We start from the raw sequence: 27,694 nt of genomic DNA on the forward strand, positions 1-27,694 counted from the left end.
TGTCATTCTTGTCAGCGACAGGCTCTGCTGGAAGGCCCCGCAGGCACCTGATTACATCTGGGCAGGGGGGTGGGGTCATGCTGTCATACTCTGACACAGCATAGCTGGCAGGGAAGGAGACTGTCTGCTCCAGCAGGGTTCCCATATGAGGGTATGTATGTATCTCTTCTATTCATCTCTCTGGGTAAAATGCTGTTTCCTGCTTGACTTTGAAGTGACATACAACACCCTTTACTTATGTGACCTTGTTGTGATGCTCCATCTTGCTCAGATTTGCTGACAGTTTCTGTGTCCACCCCCACTGCACTGCAGTGATCAGGAAAGACACTCAGGCATGAAAGCAAAAGCTCTCAGCAAAGCCAGCCAACAGTACTGTGCTTGACTATATTCACAGAACTTACAGGGCACTAGGCAGGCCCACATCTTCCTTGTCACGCTGAGGAAGTCAAAGTGAGGGAATGTACAGGCAAGTGCCTAATTCATTTGTTTAACGCTCTTTTTCTGGTCCTGTGCAATCTTATTCTGTTCATATTTCCTGCCAGAGAGAATTTGCTGGTATCTAAGAGAAATAGGATCAGACCCACAGAGTTTCAAAGCCAGAAAACCAGTGATTGTTGCTGTTTCATCTTCCCTTTCCCTGTTTTTGTAAGACTTTCCCAGTACCCTCACTCCCTTTATATCCCTTCTCCTCTTTACACCTTTCCTTTGTATTTCCTGGTTGTGGGAGTGCTGGGTCTTGGTCCCTTATTGGGGTTGTGGCTCTGCCACCCCTCTTTGACTGTTTCAGGAGATTTCTGGAGGAACTGACCCCTTGAGGCTGCGATTTCTTCTGTGGGTAGAAAGGCATTTCAGACCTCCTAGAGCCCTACATTGATGAGAAAGACAGCCTAAGTGGCCAGCTTAATCGTGTAAAAGGCCAGGGCTGAGTGTGATTAATTCCAGCCACTGAATCTCATCTTTGTGCTCTTATGGGATGTTTTGTACTAGAGCTTTTCTCTTCCTCTTATCACTGATTGTGAACCATCCGTGCATCAAATGCTAAAAGTGTTCTTGAGTGCCTTTGTCCCCTGAGGCTGAACTGCTGCAGTCCTATCATCTCCCAGTATTAATAATAATAATATATTCTATTTATAGAGCTTCAAAGTTTCCCATCCACCTTTGGGATAGATCATACCAACAGTTAGATAGTGCACAGCAACCCTAGACAACAACTTAAGACAGATGAGTGCATCCAGTTGAAGCTGAATATGAGATTTCATTTGGCAGAATTTAATTGCAAAAGTTATTAATTATTATTGTTGTTGTTTATGTAGCTCCAGACTCGAGAGTAATAGGCACTTTCTAAATACTACCAATAAGTAGACAAAAGCACAAAGGCATTATGATCATATCAAAGTAATTTTCAGAAGGCAGAATGTGCTAATAAAAATCCTCCCCTAGAGATTTTCCCATTTAGGACTCAACTTAATCTGACGAATCGTCCATATTGCTGGAATCTGGACTCTCTTCCTGGCTTTTCTATTGGTTCTTATTGTAACGTTTGCTATATAATTTAGTTGCTTTGAATCTAAATCACATCTACACAAGCATGTTGCAGCCATTCAGCAAAGGAAATCATCTGATACAAGTATTTGATATAAATCTCTACGTGTTTTGCAGAATGGTTTAATTTAAATGGACAGTTGTTGGTTTCTTTGGTTGGGGTTTTTGTTTAGTTTGGGGTTTTGTTTGTTTTGTATGTTTGGTTTTGGTTTGTTTTTGTCTTAAGATACAGGACTAGGTGTACCTGGGGTGTGGTTCTAAAGATCATCACCACTCAATGCAAAGTTAGGCATTTGCTTACTCTGGTACTGGCCACAGTAGAAACCTCTAAGATAACTGGTGATTACTGTTAAAACCTCATGAATGAATAAGAGACTTTACAAAATAATGTGACTCACATCATGAGTGAAAAGAAGGACTGTGTGAATCTGCAGCTTGATTTTTTATAGGCAACAGAAATGGTAGTCATGAAAGGTGCAAAGACAAATGTGGATCCTGACACTGGAATTGACAAGAGTATCCAAAGTCAAAGAATGTAAAAATACTGCTGTTTAAATAACATTTAATTCCTACTTTGTTCTGTTCACAGTACCATTTTCTTGCTTTCTTCCTGTTTTCTGCATTTAAATTATTGACATTAAGAACTTCAGTACTTGCTTTCCTGAAAGTCTGCACGCTCTCAGAACTTGTGGTATTTTTTTCTACAGAGATGTTTCATGCTTGTCATGCTCAGCTAGGCTGGAAAAAGACTATCCCAAGGTATCATTAGCATCCCTTCTGTGAGAACTGCACAAGCTCCATCTTTAAAGCAGTATGGGAACAGAGTGTGTTCTAGCTCCTCACTCATGTCTCTAGGAGGGTTTCTCTTGATTGGAGCTGTCTCAGACAGATCTGCCAGGCTGCTCCTGCAGTCAGTATTAATTTCCAAAATATTCAAGTTCAGCACATCAAATCATTTGAAATGTCTGGGGAGCTGTTGTCCTTCAGCAGGGCTGGAATATTGAAATCAATAGGTTTGTGATCCCAAGTGACATGGACACATCAGTGGAGACAACAGACTTTTCCTCTTCATTTTGTTCTGTCTGCACACACAGTCTGTTAATGGATTGCAGATACACCCTGGCTTTGAGTAGTATTGCTGTATTTTGAAAAAAACAATATTTTCTTGCAATAAAAATGCACTTTGAGGTCACCATGCTTAAATGCTTCAGTCTGTGCTCTACTTTGTATGTAAACACTTCTGCTGAAATCAGTGAGAACATCTGCATGAGTGAAGTTATGGACATGCTTATAGCCTTGATTCTGCAAACATGTTTAGTTTTGTTCCTAAGGAAAGTCTCTACAGGAAGATAATTAATCACATATATTTTAAAGGATTAAAACTTTTATCTGTAGTCATTTTATTATTTTTTTGTCTAAAAGATCTTTGTAAAATTTAAAGAAAACAGTTGTGACTTTGAAAAAATCTCAGTATTTGTCTTTTTATTCTCATTACATTTTTACTGAAATATTTGATAATGTAAATTTTGTAATGAGTTCTGCAGACTACGACCCTTTAAAAAATGTCTGCAGTCAGTGGTTTTTGTTATCATAATTCAAACCATATGCTCTTTTCTGAAAGGAAAGGGACTAAAGAATGGTTCTTTTATTTGCCTTTGTCTCTTTATTAATACCAGCCATTCTAGTATGTAGATTGCTCCAGAAGTAATACCTCCTATTTATTTTCAGGGAAAGTGCAACAGATACAGAGCACAATAATACTATTTGATAGAACAAATTCTCAGCAATAAAACACTATTTTTCAATATAGTCACCGTCATTGCTATGCATTTTCACCAGGGATGAACAGAAACCTGCATGCCACGCTCATCAAACTCTGCACGAGTGAAGGTACTTCACGGCCTCCGTCAACACTGCTGAAACGCACCACTCACTACCTCTGACTTTGTAGGCCAACAGAATAAAATAGGAGGCATTATATTCAGAGCAACCCTCGTATATTGGTACAGCGAGTTTCAGTCCCAGGAATCACTTTACTTCTAAGAGCAGTCTCTGATAACCAGGGACTCATCTGGGTAATCCTCAGTAAGGGTTTGTGACAAAATATTTAGGACCAACAGTCAGGCTCCCTTATGCTGCCCAGGCTTAGCTCCAGGCTGAGGACCTGTCCCCAGTTTCCCAAGCCACTCAAGCTCCAAAGCAGATGGAGCCAAGGATGTGACAGCCAGGTCCTGAGCTACAGTAGATGACCCTGACGAGTGCCAGGTGAAGAGCTGGTGCCTGCAGTGAATCTATGCAACCTCGCTCTAATTCTGATGGCTGCATTGCTGTTTTCTTGCTTCTCTGCAGCAGCTGCTTTCTATTCTCTTGACTTCTTTCTTTCCAGACTTATACAGCACTGCTCTGCACAGAAAACACGTTTGCTGTCTTTCAGAGCAGGTTTTTGCTGTTCTTGGCAGTTCTGTGTTTGCCTGGATTCCTCCTGCTAACCCTGATAATCTCATCATCACCATCTGTTGGCTTGTTAATCTTCCATTCAGGACATTCAATGAAACCCCGAACAATTACACATTGGCTTTTTCTGAAAGGCTGGCCATCAAGTTCTAGTTCCCTCTCGCATGTTTCCTGTCCTATTGAGAGCCAATTTTAGATTATTTGCTCTCCTTTAGTGCAACTTAAAGTTGTACCATTTTAGAAATACAATAGTCTAATTCCTTGGATTACTGGAATGGGAAAAAGCAAAAGGCTGCCTTCCCCAGTTAGCTGGTGCACTCTGATCTGCTAATAGGCTGGAAACAGGTTGGGCAGTGGTGTCTGCTGCAGCTCGCGTGCTGTGCCCATGGTGTTGGCTTGGCAGCAACCTGGGGGGAAGGGCTGTGGGGAAGACAAAGTGCCTTTACGCAGGCAGAGTGCATTTCTCGTGCAATGGAATGTTCAGGATATGCAAAACTGAAGCATTTTCAGATTTTTTTTTTTGTGTGTGGTTTCCAGAACTTCTTTTCTGAAGAAGGCTTTGAGCTCAGAAGACTGTTGGTTTGGGAATGCAAATTTAAATGCCTTCCCTGTCTGATTCATATCTGGAATGGGGTCTCTCTCCTGAGCTAGTCTGGTCTTCCCATCCCTGCCCGCCAGTGCTCAAACATGGAACAACACAGACACACATTTGCACCCTCTTATTTTCTGAGCATACTGTGCAGTGGTCTGAATTTAGGAGACAACATAAATACGCTTTTTTCCTGGTGAGGAACTAAATTCTCATGTTTTCTTCTGCTATTTCCTCTTTTGGGCCCCCAGACAGTATATTCTGGAAACCACAAAATGAAAACCACTGTGAGCAGGGCAAATTCACAAGCCAATAACAAGTTGTTCTGTTTTATCTTCTGCCTCTTGACTCCTCCCCACCCAGCAGTGAGCCCACACTTGAACAGCAGCTACTTCTGCAATACCAGCTGCACTGTGGTGTGACACAGCTCTCTCCCATAAAACACTGCCAATCCCCCAAATCTGATGGGGTTACCCCTGCAAATGCTATCCAAAGCCCATCTCTTAACTGCAGAAGATGTCAGTGGCCCTAAGAAAAATGTATGGAAAATCTTCCAAGCTGTTGTGCGAAATGCAAAGAACTGCGCAAAATCTGGATGAGATCTGGAGAGGGAATGGAAACAATCCCAGTGGCTGGTCCACAGTCTGCGGTGGCGAGGTACAGTGCTCAGAGCTCTGGGCAGCCATGTGACATCTCCACGTTGACCAGACTTGTAGCTTGTTGGGTGCTCATATGATTCCCTAAAAATAGCAGCTTATGTTTCCCATCATTGCTGTCCAGCTATTTTAATTAGCCTGTGGTCTCTGGTTTTTGCTTTGTGATGTGTAAATAGGAAATATTTATACTAGTCCAGTAAATCCACATTCCTCCCACCTCTTTTCTTAACTCAGATGGATTAGAGCTATGTTTATAAAATGCCTAATGCATTTGTCTTAGCGTCTCTAAATGTCACCGGCTTCTCTGTAATGTTTTTTTCAGAGGACTAATTTTTAGGTCACTGCAGCTATTCACAGGTATTTTTCCTTCATCTGATCTGTCACAAGCCTGCTCATTTCCTAACCTTCAGTTGGAAGTCTACTTCACTGCTCATCCTGGGACTAGCTGACGCTCTCACAGTTCTTGCTTATTGCACTGACAATTCCTGGTGGCCAAAGTAAAGAAAAAAAATTATTTCCAAGGTAAATTGGTGCCCAGATGCAGATTGGTACCTGGCAGGTTTTTTTGCTTACTGACTTATGTACTACAATGCTTTCCAGGATTGGACCCTTTTTTTTGCAGAGTAATTTACCTATCTTCTGCTCTTTAGCATTTTCCATAGTAGGTTTCTTTTAAGTCATATCTGTCTTCTGCTCTCAGCAGAGTGTTCAACATGAAATTGCTGTGCAAAAAACATCTTTTTGGGGTTGTGCAGATATGATCAAGGTATGTGATGCTGCTATCTTACTGTCAAAAGCAAGACTTGGCTCCTGACTGCAGTATAATTTGGGGGAAATAGATAGGATGTGGTCATGACTGATATCCTTGCCAAAATTTGTCACAAAGTCTTCTGGTCTTCAAAGTCCTTCAAGGGCAACTTCTGTCCCTGGGAGCCATCAGAGGGTTGCTGAGCCCAGGCCTGCCATTACAGGCAAGGCACCTCCCAGGGCTTTCAGTAGGGTGCTCTGGGCTGGAATCCAGAGGAGCCATCTCTGAGTCAGCTGAGACTGGGTGATACTGACTGGGCAGCAGTGGAGAGAGCAGGTCAGGCTGGAGAGAATTTAAGGTAGAGCTCAAAAGATAGCATAGCCAACATCTGCCAGAGCTCACAAGCGCAGTCAAAGCTGAGATGCAGCAAAGATTGTTGGTTTCAGGAGAAATCTGATTTCAGGGAAGAATTATAGCTTTCTGTCAGTGGGAAGAAAACCTCTCCTAATACTTTCAAAGGGCATTCCAAAAACAATTTGGATTTTGTATTGTATTAAATAATGTATTGTAAAATTCTGAATTGTAAAATCAAGGAAAGTTTCTTTTGGTTTGACCCATGCTGAAATTTCTTTCAGAGCTTTCTTTTACAGCAAATTTTTATTTTTCTAGTCTTCCTTCCAAGCTGCAATAAGGGCAAATAGGGAAAGATCCAATGACTTCATAAATCAGAATTTCTCTCCTTGTCAGAGCTCTAGGACCTCTGGCAAGGTTCGTACTTTGAAAAGTAGCCCTGGATGATGGCTCTGGGGGTGTGAAGGTAAACAGCCCTTCCAGCAAGTTGGAGAAATGGCTGCAAGGGAGCAGGCTGCAGGACTGCTCCTATCTGCCCTCACTTATGTCTGCTCTGCTTTGTTTGTCTGGACAGAAGTTTGTTTTGAACTCGCATGTGGGTTGAGGTTGAATGCAGAAAAGGACAAAGGTGAAGAGGAATATGGCAGAGATCTATTTGTCATTTCCTGTGTTGCCAGGTGCAGCATAGCCTGTGTTAGCTAACAAAAGATGCTGATGCAGTGTTAGAAGATGCGGCTTTAGTTTCTCTTTGGGTGGGAAAACACCTATAGCAATAGCAATAACAAGGAGACTTCTGTCAGAACCCTCAGCCCTTTGCAGCCTCCTGCAGCTAGGAGAGGCCAGGGGCTGTTCTGAGCAGAGTTTTTGCAGAAAATCCACCTGCTTGAGGAAGCAATGATGCTTTCCCACTTGAGAGAAAATGTGCACATGCTCAGACAAGCCCAGTGCTTCCTAAAGGAGACTGCAGAAATGGAGACTTTGACTCACTTTCAGGCTTTCTCTCTCCTCCTTTCAGATGTGAAATGCAGAGATTGCAAGAGGAGGAATAAATTGAGCACTCCCTCCCCAGAAACTGTATTTCTATTACCAGAGGCGATGTGCATTCAGATCAGCTTGAGCCTGGAAAGAATTTGGGTCTGCTGACATGCTGCAGGAATGGGACAGAAGTTGGCAGCCATCTCCCCATCCAGACAGGTCCTGTGGCAGTGGAGCCCTCTTGCTGGCAAACAGCACTGGGCCTTGGGTAGGTGGAACAGAGCCTGGTTTGCAGCATGACTCCTTGTTCAGCCCTGCAATGCTGCTGCACCTCTGGGCACATCCAGGAGCAGTCATGCAGGTGCTAGAAGTACCCTAGAAAAACAGGCCTTGCAAAACTTCAGGTGGTGTACATGTGGAGCAGGTGAAGGTGTTATTAGGCAGTGTGGTATGCCTGTCCTCTGCCCAGAGGTGAAGTTATTGCATTGACTGGGGTATCAGTCAACAAATCATTCAGCCTGTGCCTGCCAGGTGAGGGCTGAACCTGTATTTCTCTGTGGGGCAAAAAGTGCTCTAAGCAAACAACTGAAAACTCAATGTAATCCTAATACACTTCGGGGATATTAAGTAGGCCACTTGCTTGTCCATGCCAAGAGAATTATAAACCATTTACTTTCTACAATCAAAGCAGTTTGATGCTTGCATTTTCGTAGTCTAGAGTGGCACACTTTCATTTCTGCATTTTTTTGTTTCCATGTACCAGGGACCTTTTGCGTGTAATTGGTCCATTATCCCATTGAGGTCTGCATAATACTGTTTCTGTGGGACTTGCAGCTAAGGTAATGAAGAAAAGCCCTGACTCCCTTAGTAGGGCAGAATTCCATTTATTTCCCTGAAGAAAGTGTTAAGTGGTGGGATACAACTCTGAAAATCCTGAAAAAATACTGCTTTTGCAGTATAAGGCTTTCATGTGAGTGCCTTCAGCCTTGCCAAGCATACTGAGTTTCAAATTTGTATGTGTGAGGAAGTGTGTGTGAAAAATGGAGTTCGTTAAACTGCATAAATTCATTTGATATTGACATATTTGTGTTAATGGTGTTCTCATTTCACATAAATTTAGAATTTCAGTCCAAATAGCTGTCTACTAAAGTTCGATGTGATCTGTTATTGCTCCACACTCACTGAAAGGAAGCAGCAGGAATTTTTGCTTTCTAACTTTCCTGGGAGTAGGGTAACAACATCTGTGTGCCTCTGGGTTGTGTTTGCTGTGTACTGTTCAGTGATTTTCCCCAGAAGTGGTTTTATTTTAATGGCAGGCCATCTGATCCCAGAGTCTCATCTGAGCACTGAATTTGCAAATATTTGTATTTATTATCATCGTATTTGAACGAATATAATGCCTATCCTAAGATGTGAGCCCACTCAAAGCTGGAGCCTGCACAGCACATTCATCATGCACAGCACTAGCCCCAGCTGCTTTCCCCATGAGAGGCCTCTGGATTTTCCAAGCCCTCAGCCACCCTTCCTGCACAAGCATCCACAGTCAATTTCCATAGGGGTCTTTTTAGTTGTTACTCAGCCTCTAAGCAGTTCACAAGTTCATGGGCTCACAGAAACCCGGGCTATACCTGCCTCTCTTCATAGATAGCAGAGACGGATTTATTTTTAGCACAAGTATTCCAGAAATACATTCCACCCTTCTTCAGAAATGTGTGGGAGAGACAGGGATATGTATACAGACAGTTTTGCCTCCACTAGTGTCAGTGGGCTCCTGAAAACTGCTTTTCTACTGCTTGTTTTCATCCCAACCTGTTTTTACAGCATGCAGCAGTTCTCTTGGATGGCTCAGCTCATAGGGGCCATGACTTGTGCACACACTGGATCTTAACGTAGGTGCTGTCATGAGGTATGGGCATGAGTAGCTGTTGGAGTGTACAGTTTGGGACCAGAACTTGACAGAAATGCCCTGATATTTGGCAAGATGAGCATTTGGTTTGGGATGAATTAGCAGAAGCAGCTGAGCACCAAAAGCACAGACCAGGAGCCTAGGAGACTGGCCTTAGCAACATTTTCCTGCTGGTATATGTGGGGAGCAGTACACCTCTTCCAGGTGGGAAAATCAAGGCTGAACGTTGCTTTGGGGAAGGCAGATCATTGCCCCTCTAAGGACAGGTGAGTTCAGGTTGCTCTTGGATTGCAGAGAGTTACTGTTTATCCCAAGCCTCCCAGAGCTCAGAGAATCTCAAGCGGTGGAGACAGCATGGTTGCTGCCTTATTCATGCTGTATCCATGTAATTAGAAGCTTTTCTTAAAATGCAGGTGAACACCAGGCTCACATAGAGCCCTGCTCTAGCATGAAAGTAGAAGTTGGGCCATAATCATAGGAGATCTTTGTTTGCTGTGGGCTGAAGCTCAAGTCCAGAACAGTGCTAAGCCCGAAGAGAAACCCGTAACTACAGCAAGAAGCTCTGCACCTCTAGCAGGGCACAGGGCGCAGTCCATTGTTTATATCTGTGGTACAAAAACTTAGCTTGCTGACTTTGTGGCATATTTCCCTTCTTATTCAATGTCCTATTGCAGTTCACCAAATGAAACTCAATGCTGGCATGTGCCTCCAGGAGGGCTGCTGGTGTTGTTTGCTTTGGAAGGAGGGTGGAATGAGGTTCTTACACTAAGAACTCTGGATACATTTGTCCAGCTCTGATGATGAAATGAGCTATTTATGAAAAGGCATTGGTAGAACAGTAATGTGTCACTCATGCCCATATTTCTTACACGATATATTTCATGGTGACCTTAATAAACACTAACTCCCACCTGTGGGTACAAAAATGCGGTGCTTTCAGGTTTGAATCACTGGCTGTAGCAAGCCAATTGCACACCATTACTTTCTGTATTAGTTATCTCTCAAGCATTACCACGGGCAAATCTGAATTAAAAATAGCTGATGACTGTTTGTTTCATCTGTCTGTTACTTGACACCGCATGGTTATTCCAATACGTATGTTTGCCTCTTCCCCACCATGATCTCCGTTTGGCTTCCCCTTGCCTGATAACTATTTAAATACATTTTACTAACTTTGGATTCCTTGCTCACTTCACCTGGCCTGGCAGGTCTGTGAGGACTCAAGGGTTAGCTTCTCCACTTTTCTTTTTTGATTGTTTATTTTTCAGTGACTGTTTCTGTTAAGATAACCATGTTCAGAGGAGAGTCTGAAACACATAAATAATGGGAAGTGCTAATAGTAAGCAGACTGCTGCAAAATGTGCTGGGGCTTTGACTTAAGGGAAGAAAGTGCAGCACTGTACTGTCCCTGATCAGGAAGCTGGAGCATTAAAGGTAAGGGGGAAGCATATGGGCATTTTTAAAACCTGAAAATGATGAAGAACAGTGGTGTCTGAGCATGTGAACGTGTAAATAATTAGATTAGAGAAATCAAACAGCACTTTTATTTTTTTTCAGTGATGAGAGGTAGAAAGTCGTTTCGTTTTGTCCAGCTTTTTTCTGCTCTTAAAAATGCTGGATTGCCTCTGAGAATCTGTGTATGGGAAAAGGTATACATATAGTATGCAGTGTATTATGCAGTGATTACTGGTTTTGACACAGCTATTCAGTAAAGGGGGATTTTTTTAAAAAAAGACTGCTAAATTGCTATGAAGCTCCATTTAATTGTCCTGCACATTTTGCAGTAAGCAATTTTAAACAGATATACATTGATTTCATTTTCTAGATGATTACTGTCTAGAGATAAAAATATTCCTACGTACTTCAGTGATTTGTGTAGGGGTGTGAAGGTATTTTTATTTCTGGTACTGTTGGTTTTGTTTTTTATGTTTCTTGATTTTTTGGCTTTTTTGGAACAAATAGGAAGAGAAACAGTTTAAATATTTTATAGGAAACAATTAGTGCACTACAGAGCCTGAAAAAGTAAAATACTTTAAATACCTCAGCAGTGCTAAGAGGCCACTATAAATACTGTGACTAGGACTTGTATCCACTTTTAATCACTGGAAAATTTCTTAAATGGCATAGGCTTTTCTGAGTCCAGTTGTTGCAGAACTTCTTCATCTGCCATCCGAAAGAGCAACATGCTGTGAGCCTAGCGCAGAACTCAGAGCAAAGCAAGAACGGGAATAGCTGAAGTGAAGGTTGGGAACCCAAATCACTTGTGCTTTTTTATATGTTCTGTAAATAGTCAATACAGTTAGTTTTGAATAAGGAAAAAAATCCTCGCACCAGGCCATAGTGGCTGACTGAGGCTGACTTTGTCAGCTCTCAGTTAGAGATCCCTTGCTGGTATCCTGCCATTGCTGGTGTGGGAGTGGAAGGGAAGGAGAAGTGAGAAGAAATAAGGAGTTCCTTTTCTGAACAGACTCAAAGCTTGTGGTTCTTCCCTTTAGTTCTTCAGAGAACTGCCCATGTAAGGAGCAAAAACCCCCAGTTAATTGCTTGGAGGATAGACTTCTGAAAAATACTAACAAACTAGAGATTCTCTGCATACAGGGGCTTGAAACAAATTTCTCTGTCCTTCCATACTTCCCACTGGAACAATATTTAAATTACGTGCATTTTTTATGGCTTACTTAGCAAAACATTACTAACAAGTGCTCACCTATGAACTAGAAGGGCCCAGCCAAGGAAGGGTGTGCAGGTGTAACTGCATCCCTGCAGCACAAATCCACATACAAAGATTTCACTCTGCAGCCTCTTAATCCTATCTCCTTCTTGGAAATGTTTGTCTTGTCTTTGCTTGCATTACTTGAGCTGTGCAGAATACAATGTAAGACCAGTAAAAAGCCAGTAAATCTATGGTCCAGCTTGGGAGAAAATACCACTGCATCAGTCTTTAATTTCTCCACTGGAGCTGGGATTACTCACACAGAAAGCTGCTGGCAGAGAGGAATTCTGCAAGTGATTGTTAGCTGTAGGCTTAGCTGTGCTGGCTTGCATGCAGCTGGGGTGTGTATTGTGATCAGAGAGACTGCCATGGAGACCCTGTTTCCAGGCAGCTCCCAGGGAAACTGAGGCAGGACTGAAGCCATCAGAGTACAGGCCTTCCCTGATCACCCTCTTCCTGGCCAAATGAACCTCTTTAGGCAGGGATAGAAAGCAGATACTTAATTACAGTCCTGGGTTTCTTTATTATTCATCTCCTGTGCTTGCAAGTAATGATATACATGAAGGCATTAGCTAGTAATGATTAATCTAAATCATCCAGTAACAGTCACACCAACCTTCCTGTGAGCTAAGCAGGTCAAATGTTGATGCATCTTTTTTTTCAGTCTCTCACCTAGCTGCACTGCAACAGTTTCAGGATTGTTTTCCTTGTTGCTTAGAAAATATGTCTGAAGCTGTTTTGGTGACAGAGCCAGGTACCTGAAGGCCACTCTACTCATATCTTCCAATTATAAAAGATAGATGAAAACCTGTGAAATTCTGAGGTAAATCTCTGAAAGGGATACATATGGTTAACATTTAGATACACCTTTACACGCAGTCAGCAAACAGCATTACCCGGCAGTTTACAGCCAGTACAGACCCTCAGTCTCAGGTGTGCCTCCGCCAGGCTACAGCTGAATCAGGCATAAGCTGTCACACATTCATGTCAGTTTGGCTTGTCTGTCAGCTTCAGTGCTAACCATTGTACAATTCTGCACACTTCTGATGACTTCTGCTCTGCTGAGGTGTATTTTAGGGTGGTCACAGTGTCACTGAAGTTGCTGAGTGATGCTATTGAGGGAGCTAGTCTGGGCTATCCTCTCTCAAGCCAGTCATTGGCCTCCCTCTTAGTGAACAAGGGTGGATTCCACTTAAAACTTCATATTTTCTTGTTCTTTCTCTCTTATTTTTATATAACCATTACAGGATAATCTCAAGAAATGCCTTAGCATATGCATTAACTGTAAAAGAATGAAGAAGGTCCTTAGGGACACACTGTTAAATCATGACAATGAATCAGTGCCTGAATAAGAAAAAGGAATTTTCACTTCCCAGGAAATAAAAGAACCCATTTCACATTGAAGAGGGAATTGGAAGGGGCTTTCATCTTGTTCACAAGGAGCCCACTAGCTGGCTTTTTCTCTTCAAAAGGAAGAAAATAGTGCAACCTTCAGAGGTACCAACTGGAAGCACAGGTGGGTGGGCTTCCCCAGCCCTCTCAAAGTCCTCCAATGGATGAGTAGCTGTCAGACTAACTTCCAAGTAGCAGGCATGAATTTGTATTTTGTCCTTCAGCTGGGATGGCTCTGCTATCATTGCAAATGGTTGAGGTGCAGTTTGTCACTGCAGAAAAGATGTTAAGCAAATGGATGGCTCTGTGCTCGAGTTATATGTTATGACATGTACTGAAGTGTTATTTTCCTGCCTCCACATCACTTACTTAAGAACTGAGCTCTCTTGACTGCATTTGAGTGCTGCAGCAAGGTATAAGTAAGAAATCTCTCTCTTTCTGCAGCCTGAGCCAGAAAACCTTGAAAACCAAGACCTTCACCTTTTCTTCCCTGCTCAAGTGTATGCCTCTATCCCCTGGTCTGAACTGTTCACTATCTAAGCTCTTGGGGTCTGATTCTGTCTGCAGGGATGTTACTAAGGCAGAGCTTTCTTTCTCCAGATTGGTTCTGCATCATGCTGGATGTTGTTAACAGATCGTACTCATGAGCCTTGGTCCTACCTTAATCTTCTGTAAAGACAAAAAAACAGAGATTGGCTGTAACTGATGAATTCATTCTGGTGCAAATCTTCAATGAAGAAAATTAAACTGGGGCTTGATTTTAGTATGTTCAGACAGTTTACAGGGTATGAAAATCATCATTTGTTACTCAGGTGTTGAAGATGAATAAAAACTGGGTATGTGAATTCTTGTCCTTCAGCTATGGACAGTTTCCTCACTGATTGCACCCTGTCATTCAGAGAGATGGCCTTAGCTGCTAGTCCAGGGAGACTGTCCGTGGATAGTAAGGCTCACAGTGCAACTGGCAAGTATTGTGCCTGTCACAGGTTGCCACATGCTGATATTCACCTCAGTTCAGTGTTGTGTCTTCTCTGCTCTTCTGCTGTGTGTTTGTGTGTGTCTTCCATGATAGGTGTTTCTTAGGGATACTATTAGTTGCACTGGATTCTGGAGACAATGTGTTGCATGTCATTTTGGGTTAACTCTAGGAACACAATCTGTGAACATCTGTGTCTCACAAAGCCTTTGGGAAGTTCTGCGTGTTTCCAAAATCAAGACTGATGTATCTGGAAGGTTTCTTTAGTAACATAGGACAGATATTTTATGATGTTACATATCATGTGGAATTCACTGGGTCATAAAACTACTTAGAACATGAATCCTAGCACTTACATATGTCTTGAATTTTTTTTTTTTAATTTAATAGAAAATAAATAGATAGTGCAAATTCGTGTCCAGAAGATACACCCAGAAGATATAAAGGAAAGGAGCAGGTGAGACTATCTGTAAAAAGAGCAATAGTTGTTTTCTGCAAGCCTGTTATTTCCTAAGACTGTATTCTACGTGAGTGAGTGCAGGCCAGTCTCTCCTTGCCTAGAGGCTTCAGTGGTCTGAGTGTAAACTTGAAGGTGCAGATGGTATGGTAATGCTGGTATCGTTACAATTTTCGCCTGACTAAAGTTGGGACTGTCCAGCACACTCCTTTACAAGGTAACCAGGTTTTCTCATCCATGTTTTTCCTCCTCCCTCATCTCTAGCTATTGCACACTGCAGTACTCTATTGCTTTGCTGTGGGAAAATCTCCTTTCCTGCACTCAGAGAGTAGTAACTCAACTTTCATCCTCTAAGACTTGCTTGAGTCTAAATGAAAGGAGGTGAATAACTGTCTAATTAGCCAAAATGCTGTCAGTGCTTTGTAAAAGGGCAGTATCAATACAGTGACAGTCATCACTTTGAACTGATGAGGAAGGCTGGAGTTTTCACAATCCCAAGAAGAGATACGGGTGTCAGGAACCTGAGGAGGAGATGGGGGCTTTGCAGTATGACAGTCACCTGCAGATCTGCCTGATTTTCACTATGTAATGTAATGCTGAACTACATCACCATACTGAGTTGAGTGGTTTTATACCATAAAGCTTCTTCCTTGCTCTTGCAGCAGCTTGTGATAAACTACCATGCTCTAGGAAGGGCAGTAGAAGGACACTATTTTTGCCTTAACACCCAAAGGTTAGGCACCTCTTCTGGGATTCAGAATATAAAGGTTAGATTCCTTGCCCTGCTACAGTTGTTTTGTTTGATCTTGAGCAAGTCAATCAGTTGAAGTTGAGTATTCACTACTGAAGTGTAAATGAGATAGAATCCTTCTTGTAGAATGAGAGTTTCTATGGATAACCATGAGGTGTACACATACCATATTACTGGGGAGCTGTATAAATATCCCAGAGTATAATGACTGATGTAGTTGCAGACAGTGGCCTTTTCCAGTCAGACATTTAATACCAAGAAATTTATTGTTTGGGTTCAGTTGCTTAAATGTCAGTTGTCTCTGCTGGAAGTCATGGAAGGAGCATCATGCTTGCCTTGTGATTCTTATAGAGCTGTACTGTTTGTCAAGTGCAGTAACTGCCCTTTGCCTATGTCAGGTATGTGCCTTGCACCTTTGCCTTTTTCCATCCTTTCTGTGTTCTAGTGACTCTACAAAGACAAGGAACAGGGCTCAGGTAGTGGAAGAAGTGAGCAGGGGTTGCAAGAAAGTTCAAGTACAACCCTGTCTGAGAGACATGTCTTTCTTCTAGCCTTGACAGGCCTATTGACAGGATGGGGCATGTAGAGGACACTGGCAGCCTAGAGAACAGCTGGAAATAACCATTGGGTCTTTGCCATTGAACCAGAAGGAGAAATATAGATTTGCCATGATTCTCCATAAGTATTGCAAGGAGTCTCTGTTCCTCCCATTTTAATTCATGTCTCAGTGCTTGAAGGTTTGCATTTTGAACAGAAGAAATAAACATTCCAGCTGAGGCCTGGAGAAGGTTCTCTCTGGAGGCAGAACACAGAGCAGGATACGTAAGGATAGATCATCAGCTATGTATATACCTTAATTGCATTCATGCTTCTACCAGGCTGCAACAATCTTCTTTGAGCTGCAGGTCTGATGAGCCCCCAGTTTCAGATAGCAGAAACACCAGCTTCAGTAGAACTCACAGAGAGAAAAAGGCTTCAGCTGTTTTTTCGTCAGAAAAAAAAACTATTTTGATTAAACAAAGAAAATAATGGTCATATTTATTTTAACAGTACTTCCTCTAGAAAAATAGTTGGAGTAGATTTTTATGATCATTTAGAATATTTACTTAGGGAAACTTCAAAACAAGACCACATCCCTGTCACAGCACCATCAGAATATTGTTTGATGCAGGAAATAAATGAGCATTTTTAATTCATGCAAAACTGCTCTCTCTGAGTTAAGAACAGTAATAATAATCAATTTTAACTACTCAGATATATATTACGTGCGATTTTTCATGGCCTGCCATGTCGCACAGTGGCAATTCAGGTTGCCAACCAACTCTGCTAATCCAGTCTGGGGGGTCTTAGAGGGGTCTACCACACCACTCTCAGATCTAGATACTCTTGTTATAAGTGCGGAAAATATCAAAATTACCACAAATACGTTCTGGCAATAGAGGAGACAATTTGGTAGCATAGCAATTTACTATAAGTTCCAAATCCTATTCCTTCACGTATTGGTTTGAATGCCACATGGAATGAGGTTTCGGTCTGGAGAGATGTTGGATTTCTCTTTACTATGACTACAGTTACTTAGGTAGCCTTCTGGATAGTGCACCAGTGTTGGCTTAGGAATTAGATGTATTTTGAGTCACCAATTCTGTTCTCAGTTATTCTACTGACGTCAGTAACATGACTCTAGATTTATACAAGTGTAACTGAGAACAGAAGTTGGCTCAAAGTCAAGAACAGTGTCTCCTCTTCTCTGGCTCAGGACAAGCTTTTTGAGACACAATTGCTAGGCCAGATTCTCAAGGTGAATGGACCCCAGTCTACACTGATTGATCTTTGTAATGATTGGATGCTGGAATAACTGAAGTCACCTTGTTCTATGCTCTTACTTTCTGTCAATGTTTGAGGTCTTCACTGTAAACTGTGCAGACCCAGTTCTCCATCTTCTTTCAGTTGGTGCAGGTATTAGTACCTCAGCAACGTAGTATCTGTTCTACCAAGAAGGTGAATTTGCTTTGTCCATCCGTTATGATCACAGAGCATAAATGAAAGTGATCTTGCTGGATGAGAGAAATGAAGACTTGTGCTAAGATCTTTCACCTTTTAACCATCTTAATCCAGAAAGTGCCTTCTCTTATCAACTGGGGAAATGTGGCAGAAGTGACACTGTCTCTCTTGGCAAGGAGCTTCTCTCCTTGCTGAGGGTGCTGTAATCCTTCCCCCAGAGCTTATGCCCTGAGTAATGGTCAGAAGAAGCAGTGCTCGTGGAGATGCCCAGGCACCAGGACAGTTCAGAGGGAGCACTTAGCTCTGATGCAGCCCAGGATGACCAACAACACATGCACTCTTGGCAGCTCAAGTATCCAGTAGTCATTGATCTCTGGGTTTGGAGCTTCCTTGTGGATGGATGCCATACAAAGACAACCACATAAAGAAAACAGCTCACAAAGATTAAGAAAAGTAATAAACCTTCCCTTTCCATGCTCGGAGGAGGCAGTGCTCTTGACTTCAGGCTGCTGTGTAACTTGCAGGGGTGCTGCCAAAATGCCACTGAGATGGCAAAACATTTCAGCCAAATAGCAGCCCATGGGGGTGTGGAAGAACAAACCATGCCTTCATGTATTGCAGCAGCAGTGATGTCACTCTCTACAGCCAAGTTTGCTGGTTCACCCAGCTCGTGCCTAGTGAAAACAGTTGACATTCAGTCTGTGCCAGGCCAGGAATAGTCTCTGTAACTTAACCTCCTCAACAACTTGCTAGACACTTAAAAGAGCCACTGAAAAAGCCTTCTTTTTAGAAGGGAAGGGAGGTTAAACTCCTTGAAATCTGTGCATTTATACAAGGTTTTTCAGTAGCTTACATCAGATGGTACCCAGTGCCTGGTACCTGACATGTTCCTCAGCATTTCCCAAGCAGTTTCATATGTTTAGCTTTGCTTTTCACTATGTGGAAAATAGACTAAATTCACATATCTGAAATTTTAGAACTGAGTAAATACTGAGCTAAGCACAAACACTGTATCTTTCTTGCAGACTGCTGTTTGTCCAAAAAAGTAGAGAAATATGATTTTATCAGATAACCAAACAGACTGTGAATAGTTTCTTTCCTCAGCAGTTCAGAAGCTGCCATCATACTTATGTAAATGATAGCCAGACCAGTACAGTGCTGTTGTTTCAATCCAGTCCTTGTAGTGACGGATATCTTGAACGTTTGAAGAGGATACATTTCCCACTTTAAACACTACACTGCCCAAGTACTAACATTATGGCCTGCCGAGACAAGGATCTTCACAAAGGTTTCAGAGGTTTCAGAGACAGAAACTAGCCTATTTCAATCAGCAGCATTGAGTAGTTTTTATAACAGTGACTCCATCTAGGAAAATAATTGCTGGGATTGCTTCATGATCCCAGTGTTTATTGTTATCCTACTCACTTTTCAGCAAATGTTCTCAGTTTACATGGGACAAGATGTCTCTTCAGACCTCTGCCCATGAGATCTGAAAGCCAAGCTTCTTCCTAGTTCAGACATCACCACCAATAAATAGTGGATAAGCATTGTGCCACTGGAATTTAGTCAACAGCTCTGTTGATGAGTGAGCCAGAGCATAATCATATGCTCCCACAGCTGTGTTGGCTTTGCGCAGTTAAGAATACCACAGAAGCCGTAAAATCATAATTTAACCTCAGAGCAAAGAGATAACTTGTCACATATCTCTGTGGTGAGGATGTTCTTCTACATCTGGCTGCAACCAAATGTGGCATTTTTCTGTTTCTTTGCTTTTACATATACATTTTTTAGCCAGGAAACTTAAAAAAGACCATGAAAAGTTCTGTTGGGTACATGGTTGTCCTTAAGATAACAGTAACAACAGTCCTTCCTCAGATAAGGTGTAGGTGACCATCCCAGTGAGCAAGCTCTTGCTCCTTTCTCCAGGCTTTTTTTTGGCTGCTGCAGGTTTACGCAGAAGTTTCCTCAGAGGGGGTTCTTATGTCAGGAAAATCTACTGTACCTACTCCTATATCCTATTTGCCTTACCTTAGTGCCAGGCAGTTTTCCCTGTGGGAAATAAATATTGTCTTGCAAGGGTTAGACAAACTAGCCATGGGGCTCTGCACAGCTAAAGCGAAGCAGCCGTCTGTGTCCACCATAACTGAGCTTTCCTTTAGCGTCCTTTGACTTGTGTGTGGAAGCACAAAGATTCCTTGTTTACTGCCCCTCACTATCCCATCTGTCTATGTTTCCTCTCCTTTACAACAGAGGCAGAAAAAAGGATGGGCTTTCAGGTCTCAGCATCTTTACTTCCCAGTCTAGCAGATGGACCTCTGTCTATCCCTGTTGGCAGCAGATAGTCAGATGCATCTGGAGTGGAAATGCACATTTTCCTCTGCAGCCCTTCTGAAAGGGTGGCACAGCTGGGAGGCAGAAAGCAGCAAGGAAGGAGCCATATGGCACAACCCTCTGCTGGGGCTGCCAGAGTTTTGGAGGTTGTGCCAGTTATTTGTTAGGAACCTGATTGCACTCCACAAGCTACCAAACCCCCAAGTTATCAGGTTATTATCACTGTGTCTCTTTTGGTAAGAAATCCTCTAAGTCACTCCTGAAATGGTTGTAAAATGTGAATGAACAAATGAATGAGTATATGTGTATATATATAAATGAGTATAGTGTGTGAAAATATCCCATGCAAACAAGTCTTCAATGTTTTCAAATTACAGAATTCACTTAAGATCAAAAATGCTGGAGATTGGAAACATCCCAATAAACTACTTCTGTCGAAGCTACATCATTGGATTATTTTTACCTCCTCACTAAAGATGTTCGGAGATGAAGCCAAATACAAGCATGAGAGGAAGTTCTAGAGATGAGAAGCAAAATTGGCGAGTATGCACCTGTATTTCCAAAAATTATGTGGGGTGATGGAAACAAAACTCAGCTTTGAAAATCTTTGTACAGTGTAAAAGGAAAAAGCTAATTTTATTTCTGGTGCTAATCTATGTTAGCTCTACCTAAGTCATTGGGATTTTATGACTGGGAGGACAGGAATCAAGATTCACCATGATAATTTCAGTTTATAAATATGTTGGCTGAATTTTTTAAATAGAAAAGGAAGGTAAGGAGCATTTTTATTTGAAGAACTGTGAGTAACTCAGCTGAGAAACCCCAGTTCCTCTGGTTTTTCACACTTGCTAGTATTGAGTCCTCATGGGGAAAGATGTGCCATTCCCAGGAGTCTTACAGATCTGAGCCAAAGTGGAGTCGTGGATCTGGACAATTGGAGGGGCTGAATTCTGTATTCATTGCTCGGTTCTACAGTGGATCCAAGCTCTAGGTGGTGATGTCTCCACCTGTATAGAATGGATAGATGGATGCTACTTTGGATGGGAACTTTGGTGTTTCAGCTCATTACAAATTAATTATGAAATTCTACTGGAAAATGGAATACAGATCAGACTTTCTTTAGGGAGTGGGTTTTACCTGGCTCCTAAGTATGCTTCTAAACTTAGTGTCACTGTAGTTAGCCAACAGTGTGTGAATAGTGTGCCATTCAGTGTGAGAATACTTACCTAAATTGTTTAAAAAGTAAACTATGAAGGATTTTAGAGTATACATTTCAAGCATAGCAGAAGGTCTACTGCTTATATTCGTTCCACCCAAGGATTCCCCCATTCTGTCTCCAGACTGATGTAAAGATAGACCTTGATATGGATCCTGCCTTCACATTGCAATCAGAGATTAATGGAAGACTGATATTTTATAATTGTGTTGAATGGGTTACCGTTCACTGCCATCAGTTCTGGAAGTGAAACCAAATGTTCCCTGCACTCCTTTACTGTAACTTATAGAGTCCCCTAGTCACTCCTGCCTTCTGCTGGCTAAACTGATATTAGCAGCCTCTTCAGTTTCAGTACATCAACCCAACCATATCTGAATATGAGTGGCTAAAACATATTCCCTCAGCAATATTTTCTTGGAACATGTAATGCACAGCAAACTATTTTTTATATTATTTTTTAATGCTTTACTTACAGTGCCATTTTTTTTCTCATGCTCAGGCTGATAATTATCAAAGCAAAGCTTGACTGGTACAGAGAGACTCACTTTTGAAGACATAGTGTGCACTGATGTACACTGACATTCTTTTTTGAATTTGCTTATTCATCCTGGCCAAAAAAAGACAACCTCCACAGCACTTGGAAGTGTTGGAAGTAAGCAAAGTAAAGTACTTGAAATTTGCCTCTTATGTCTTTAAGAACTCAAGTAAGGAATCTTAATGGCCTTTTTCAGTAACTATCTACTGCAAACTGCCCAAATTGACTGAAATAATAATTGTTTTCCATACTGTTTAACATGTTCCTAGCTTTTTTTTTTTAATACATGTAGCAACAAATTAGTCAGTGACCGATCTATCTAGAAAATACTCTTTTTCTAATAATATTACCATATAAAAATGATTATTCATAATCTGTCTTTACAGAGAAGAAAGATTCCTTCACCTGTTCCATAAGATGAATCAGTATGCTGCAGCACTGACTGGAGGAATTGCTTTATATTTATAAATTGCAAACGACTGGAACTCTGCAACACAGTCATCTGCCCATTTGACGCCTGGTTTTAATCCTTTGGATAGTTCATTCATGACTCCCATGAACAATGCAGGGAAATAAGAAACATACAGAAGGACAGAGCGACTCCTCAAGTATTGGGAGTCTCCTGGATGACACAGACCGAGAGGTGAGCAGCCTCACAGATCGGGCTTTCAAAAGTCTGTGTGTGGCAGAACTTGAAGACTCTTATAATGAACCAGATCTTGCCATTTCACCTGACTTCACTCGCCAGTTCTCTGCTAAATTTCATCCAGGGGCATTAAACCATGCCATCAAATTAACAGCAAGCTGTAACAAGCTAGCAGCAAGAAACAATGAAAATGCAATATGGGCTTCAACATTCCAGCAGTTACCAAAGTGTGCTCCAGAAGAGAAAAAGAGTGCCAAGAATAACACCCTTGGTACAGAAAGGAAAAAGCTGAATTTGCCAGTCCCTGGTCCAAGGAACAATAAACATGTTTCAAAAGTTTCTTCACTGATTAAGACGTTCGATAAGACTGCAAATCAAGGGTCAGGAGATTCCCTGATAGCCAGCAAGCAGCCCATTAAAAATAGCTTTCAAAGATGTAAATTAAATCATGGAAATGATATGGCATGCTGGGATAACACAGCCATTTTAAACATCCACAAGGAACTGTCTGGATTTTCTGAGGATAGTCAAGATAGCCACCATGTCAGTGGCAAACATGAGCCACAGAAAAGACCTAATAAAATAGATATGAGTTACTGGGGTTCTGATGGTTGTTATCCTGTGTTGATTGAGATGTCAAAAGTAGCCAAGTCAAATTTTTCCCGTTCATCTAAAAATGCTTTCAAAAACAAAAATTTGAAAGTTAATGAGCCAGCAAAAAAAGGCAATTTTCTTCACAGTGAGAATAGTGCTTTTGAATCATGGAATGTCCATCATAGAAAATTGTCTGAAAAAGAGGAATTTGTTGATCCAGTAACAGAAAAGGAAAGTCTTACATACCGCGAAGAAACGCCAGTTATTGAAGGATCTCATGCAAGTGAACTTAAATTGCCACCCGTCAAGGCCACTGTTGCTAAGAATCAGAAGAAAGATTTTCAGATGGAGCCAACTCCACCAGAAACTGCTTTTAGTATCCCCCTCCCAGCTGTATTTGTACCTCGGGGTCCCCTCCCTTCTGGAACTGATTTTCCTGCTGCTCTTCCTCCTGTACCTCCACCTAGGATCCACGTGCACCAGAATCCTCCTCAGCCACCTCCAGTCCCTCAGCCACTTCCACTCCCAGCTCCCCCACATCCCCCAACACCGCCCATCCATGAAGCCCCTCCTATACCACCCCTGCCACTTCCAGATCAACTTTCCCCTCCTGCCATGTCCCAGACCTCCATCTCACCCCAGTCCATGTCCCACAGGATGGTTTCTCCCTCATCTCTGTCCCAGGCACCTGTTCCACTTCCACGAGGGCTCCCAGCCACCTTAACCAAACAGGAAGCCACCAGTCTACCCTGGAGGAGGCTGAGGGCTACAAAAGGAGCATCAGAGAGGAGACAAACTTCAGAGGAGTTCTCAACCAGCAATGAAACATGTTTATTGTCTGAAAAAGCATCTGGAGCCAAACCTGATCAGGATGTGACTCCTCTGATTAAACAGGCAAACTCTCCTGGATCGGTCAGTCCCATTTTTAACATCACTAAACTCTTAACACCCATTATACCACCAAAACAGGAGATTGATCCCATGGAAAGTGAAATGATCCCGCTCACGCCTCCTCCCACTGAGAGCATGTCAGAGAGAGATGATGAAGGGAGTGTGTTTAGTGATTACAGGTCTCGGGACAGTTACAAATCAAAAGCATCAAGTCTATTGTTCAACTTGAAAGATGTGCGTAAACGTGTTAAGACTATTTACACCCCTTCTCCTCTATTAAGAGTCTTGGAAAATAGAAATAGGGCTAGGGAAAGTATACAGGAGAATTTGCAAGAGAAAAATAGCATGAAGATGGCAGAGAAAGATGAATTGAGTGATATAACTTCAGCGTTGTCTGAGAGTATTCATGAAAAGGACAATAAAACTGATTTAGCTGGACACTTCACAGACGATTACCTGACTTTGAGTTCACCCCAGACAACAGCAGACTTTTTATTTCACCAGACTGTAGACAATTTGCAGCAAGATCATTCAACACATGAAGATCTGATTAAAAATACAAGGGGTAATGAGGACTACCCCTTGTTAGGGCATCAGTGTGAAGAGCCCAATTTAAGAAAAAGTTTGCCTTATCCGGCAATGAAACTATACAGTAGAGACGATACAGATACAACACTTGGGCAGCCCTTGCAAAATTCCAGTTTCCAAGCTGAGGAAAAGGAGAGAGAGGCTGGTAAACCGAATGAAAATGTTGCTTTCAAAACACTCCCAAGCCAACTCTCACCAGCAGAGGATGTACCTTACAGCGACATCCAAACCAACATGGCAGTCACTGACCATGAAGCACAAGGCAAAAGAAGCCCTAGTTCTTCTGAACAGTCTTTCATCTCCACAGTAGAGCAACCATTTCAGGAGGAGCAACTTTCACCAGAACTCCTGGTGGAGAAGGAAAGCCTTCAAGAAAGCCAGAGGACTAAAGCTGAAATGAGTGCAGAAAGTAAGAAAAGTCACGAGGAGAGAAGGAATGCAGTTGGGGAAGACAAACTGCAGTATTATGCTTGTGTCAGCTCTGGTACTGGTGCATCAGAGAGGAAGGAGGGTACAGTTACTGAGAATGAACAGAGGAGCATGATAAAAGAAAAACTAAGACAAGAGAAAAAGGAAGAAGCCAATGGCATGGATTCTGCTTCTGACAGCATAAAAGACTCATCCACTCCAAGGTCTGAGGAGCCACAAACTCGACCATCTTCAAGTTCAGCCAAACCCTGTCTGTTTATGATCAAAGATAACAAATTCAGGTCACCTCAGGTAATAAGAGCTGTCAAGATGCCTCTGTTTAGATCCTTTTCCCTAGATGATACAGTGAGCAGCAGTTATAAAGAAATGGAAGGTAGATTTGCACTCCCAGTTGCACACAGCAAGCAACCCCAGGACATGCTGCATGCCGCGGAGCAAGGCTGGTTGGCATCGATGCGCATAGGGCAACAGGATGTGAGGGAAGGAGCAACCGACAGAGGGAGAGATGCCAGTGAGACTGGATCTACTTCAGCAACACTGGACCCCAATCTTCTGGAAGATACAGAGAGCTTTTTGTTAGGGAAGCTGATGGAAGAAGATGAAGAGACTTGTACTTTGTTAAATGAAGTTGGGAAAATGAATGAGGAAAGTATCTGCAGAGATAAAAAGAAGCCCCAGATTAGAAAGGCAAGACACAGCTTAACACAGCCAAATTTAGGTCTAGAAAATGACCAAGCACAAAACAGCCCCAGCTATCCAACAGAAAGAAAGGTAAATTACTTTAAGAACCATCGTTTGTTTAATCGCAGAGGTGGTTCTTGTGCAAAAAAAATAATAACTACAGAGACAATTTCCCCTGTGGCTGAATCCATACCAGAGGACCATACATATCTTTCTGTATCCCATGAAGAGGAGATGCTAGACATGGAAGATACACAAGTTTTGTTAGACAGCCTTGAATGCTCTGCTGTTACAAGCCCCAGATCAGGAAGCACAATGCACTCTCTTGTTGTCAGTTTACCATCAGAGAAACCAACAATTTCTAGCCTTGGAGAGACAGAAGGTGCTATAAACCCTGCCTTACTGAACATGGCATTGAAGAGTCAAGCTGATACATCTGCAGAAGAAATACTCAATTCAACACAGAGGCATCCTCTACTTGATCCTGCAGGGGAAGCTGAGAGACTGGGACTCGGGGAGAGAGGAGCGAGCAAGCCTCCTGCTGTGCCACCAAAAACAGAAAAGGCTCTGCGGCGGGCCAAAAAGCTGGCAAGCAGGAGGAAGAAAATAGAAGAGCAGCAGAAAAAGCATCAGGCAGAGCATACAGACATTGCAGGGAGAAAAGTTTCTCGTTCTGGGCACACACTAGCATCTCCCTCACCACTGGGGTATTCTATCCATCCTGCTCCTCATTCAACTTTTACTTCTCCAGAAACCAGTATAAGAAGACTTAGTGGTGCATCTGCAGTAAGCCCTTCACCTTCTTTGACCCAGCGTAAACTTCTCCAAGACCCTGATTCTGGCCAATACTATGTAGTTGATTTACCAGCTGAAGTTAATGTAAAGACTTTTTATGACCCAGAAACTGGCAAGTATGTTCAAGTCTCAGTCCCTTACTCCGAAGAAAATGCATACCAGCCCTCATCTTCAGAAATCAGGAATTCTCCTTATGCCTCCTACCCTAGAGCACTGCCTTTACCAGCTTCATCTGTGGCAGTGCTGAGATCACCTTCTCAGCTCTCTGAATCTACCTGGTTAATGTCAGCCAAACAAGGAGAACCGGCAGAACTACCAAAAGATGGTCAACAGGACTACAGATACGCTGGAGCTGTGGATAACCAGCCCTGTACTGAACCAGCCTCTCACTCCTGCAGCCAAGATACGGAAGAAACTCACATTTGCTTAGGAAAGGACATGAGCTCAACCCCAAATACAGCCCTGGTGTCTCTCACTAATTTAGATAATTTTTCTGCTGAAGGAGTATCTTGAAAAATGAAGCAACAAAACATGCCAGCTGGTGTTAAGATCCATTTGGACAGTCACATGCACACACGAGCACACACAGATTTTATGTTTGTACAACACTATGTCTGAATCTCATTATGGTTTGGGTGGGAAGGAAAATGAAGGATGATCATGTTGAAAGATAAGAGGAGACGGTCTCTCTGAAGAAGTGTAAAATTGAGTGAGCCCCAAATCACCAATGAGATAAAAGGGCAATGTCAGCTAAACAAATAAACACAATGGTATGAAGCCACTGCTTGTTGCTACTGCTGCTTTGCCATTAGGGTGGCCTGGGATTGCCAAAGCAAGCGTTCTTTTGCCCAGATGTGTTGCATGATATATGGCAGAAAGTCAAGCCTATGAGACCATCCTGTCCATCCTGAGAACTAAGAGAGATGCTGCATCTCTTGAACTTTCCTCACTCAGTGCCTTTGAACTGTACTGGCAGGCAGAATGCTACAAACATGCCACAAACCTGAGATTCATTTTTTGCTCACATTGATTAACCAGATGTTATTAATAAAGATGCACAGTACAACAGCCATACCAAAGAAAAATTTAAACAACCAGAATACAGTTGCAGCTGCTCTTGACTTCTTATATACTCTTGTAGTGTCCACTAACATGCTGCTGAATTCCTTACATTTGTTGATAATTTCCAATTATGCTCCTCTAGCATCAGGGGTTATTTATAATGCAACTTTAAACTTCTACTTCTCTTGATAGTTGGCCCAAAATATTTTGGTAAGGAGCAAGGTTGAATAAAATCCCATAACACAAAGTATTTAACTTTTGTTATAATGAAAAGATCTCTGCTTGATATAATTGAAACGCTTTTCTTTTTGGTTTGGTGTTAGGCTCCCACTGAAATACAGTGCTAACTTTTAAAATCTGAAAAATGTTGTTCTTAATTTTGTTTTCATGCATTCTGCGATTAAAAAAAAAAAAA

General features: G+C 42.1%; 1 protein-coding gene across 5 annotated transcripts; it reads left to right on the forward strand.

Moving 5' to 3' along the window:
- The first annotated feature begins 94 nt into the window (after window positions 1-94).
- On the forward strand, window positions 95-27,694 carry C8H10orf71 (chromosome 8 C10orf71 homolog). 5 transcript variants are annotated; one of them, XM_010714481.3, is made up of 3 exons: window positions 95-151; window positions 20,220-20,385; window positions 21,980-27,694. In XM_010714481.3, exon 3 carries the CDS (start codon window positions 22,156-22,158, stop codon window positions 26,728-26,730), a length of 4,575 nt encoding a protein of 1,524 aa, XP_010712783.1. In that variant the 5' UTR covers window positions 95-151; window positions 20,220-20,385; window positions 21,980-22,155; the 3' UTR covers window positions 26,731-27,694. The 5 variants fall into 5 exon arrangements, with proteins under 5 accessions (XP_010712783.1, XP_010712782.1, XP_031410297.1 ...); XM_010714480.3 differs by lacking the exon at window positions 95-151 and adding an exon at window positions 10,349-10,655; XM_019617638.2 differs by lacking the exon at window positions 95-151 and adding an exon at window positions 13,339-13,450.

Source organism: Meleagris gallopavo, chromosome 8 (genome assembly GCF_000146605.3).
Source record: "Meleagris gallopavo isolate NT-WF06-2002-E0010 breed Aviagen turkey brand Nicholas breeding stock chromosome 8, Turkey_5.1, whole genome shotgun sequence".
Lineage (NCBI taxonomy): Eukaryota > Metazoa > Chordata > Aves > Galliformes > Phasianidae > Meleagris > Meleagris gallopavo.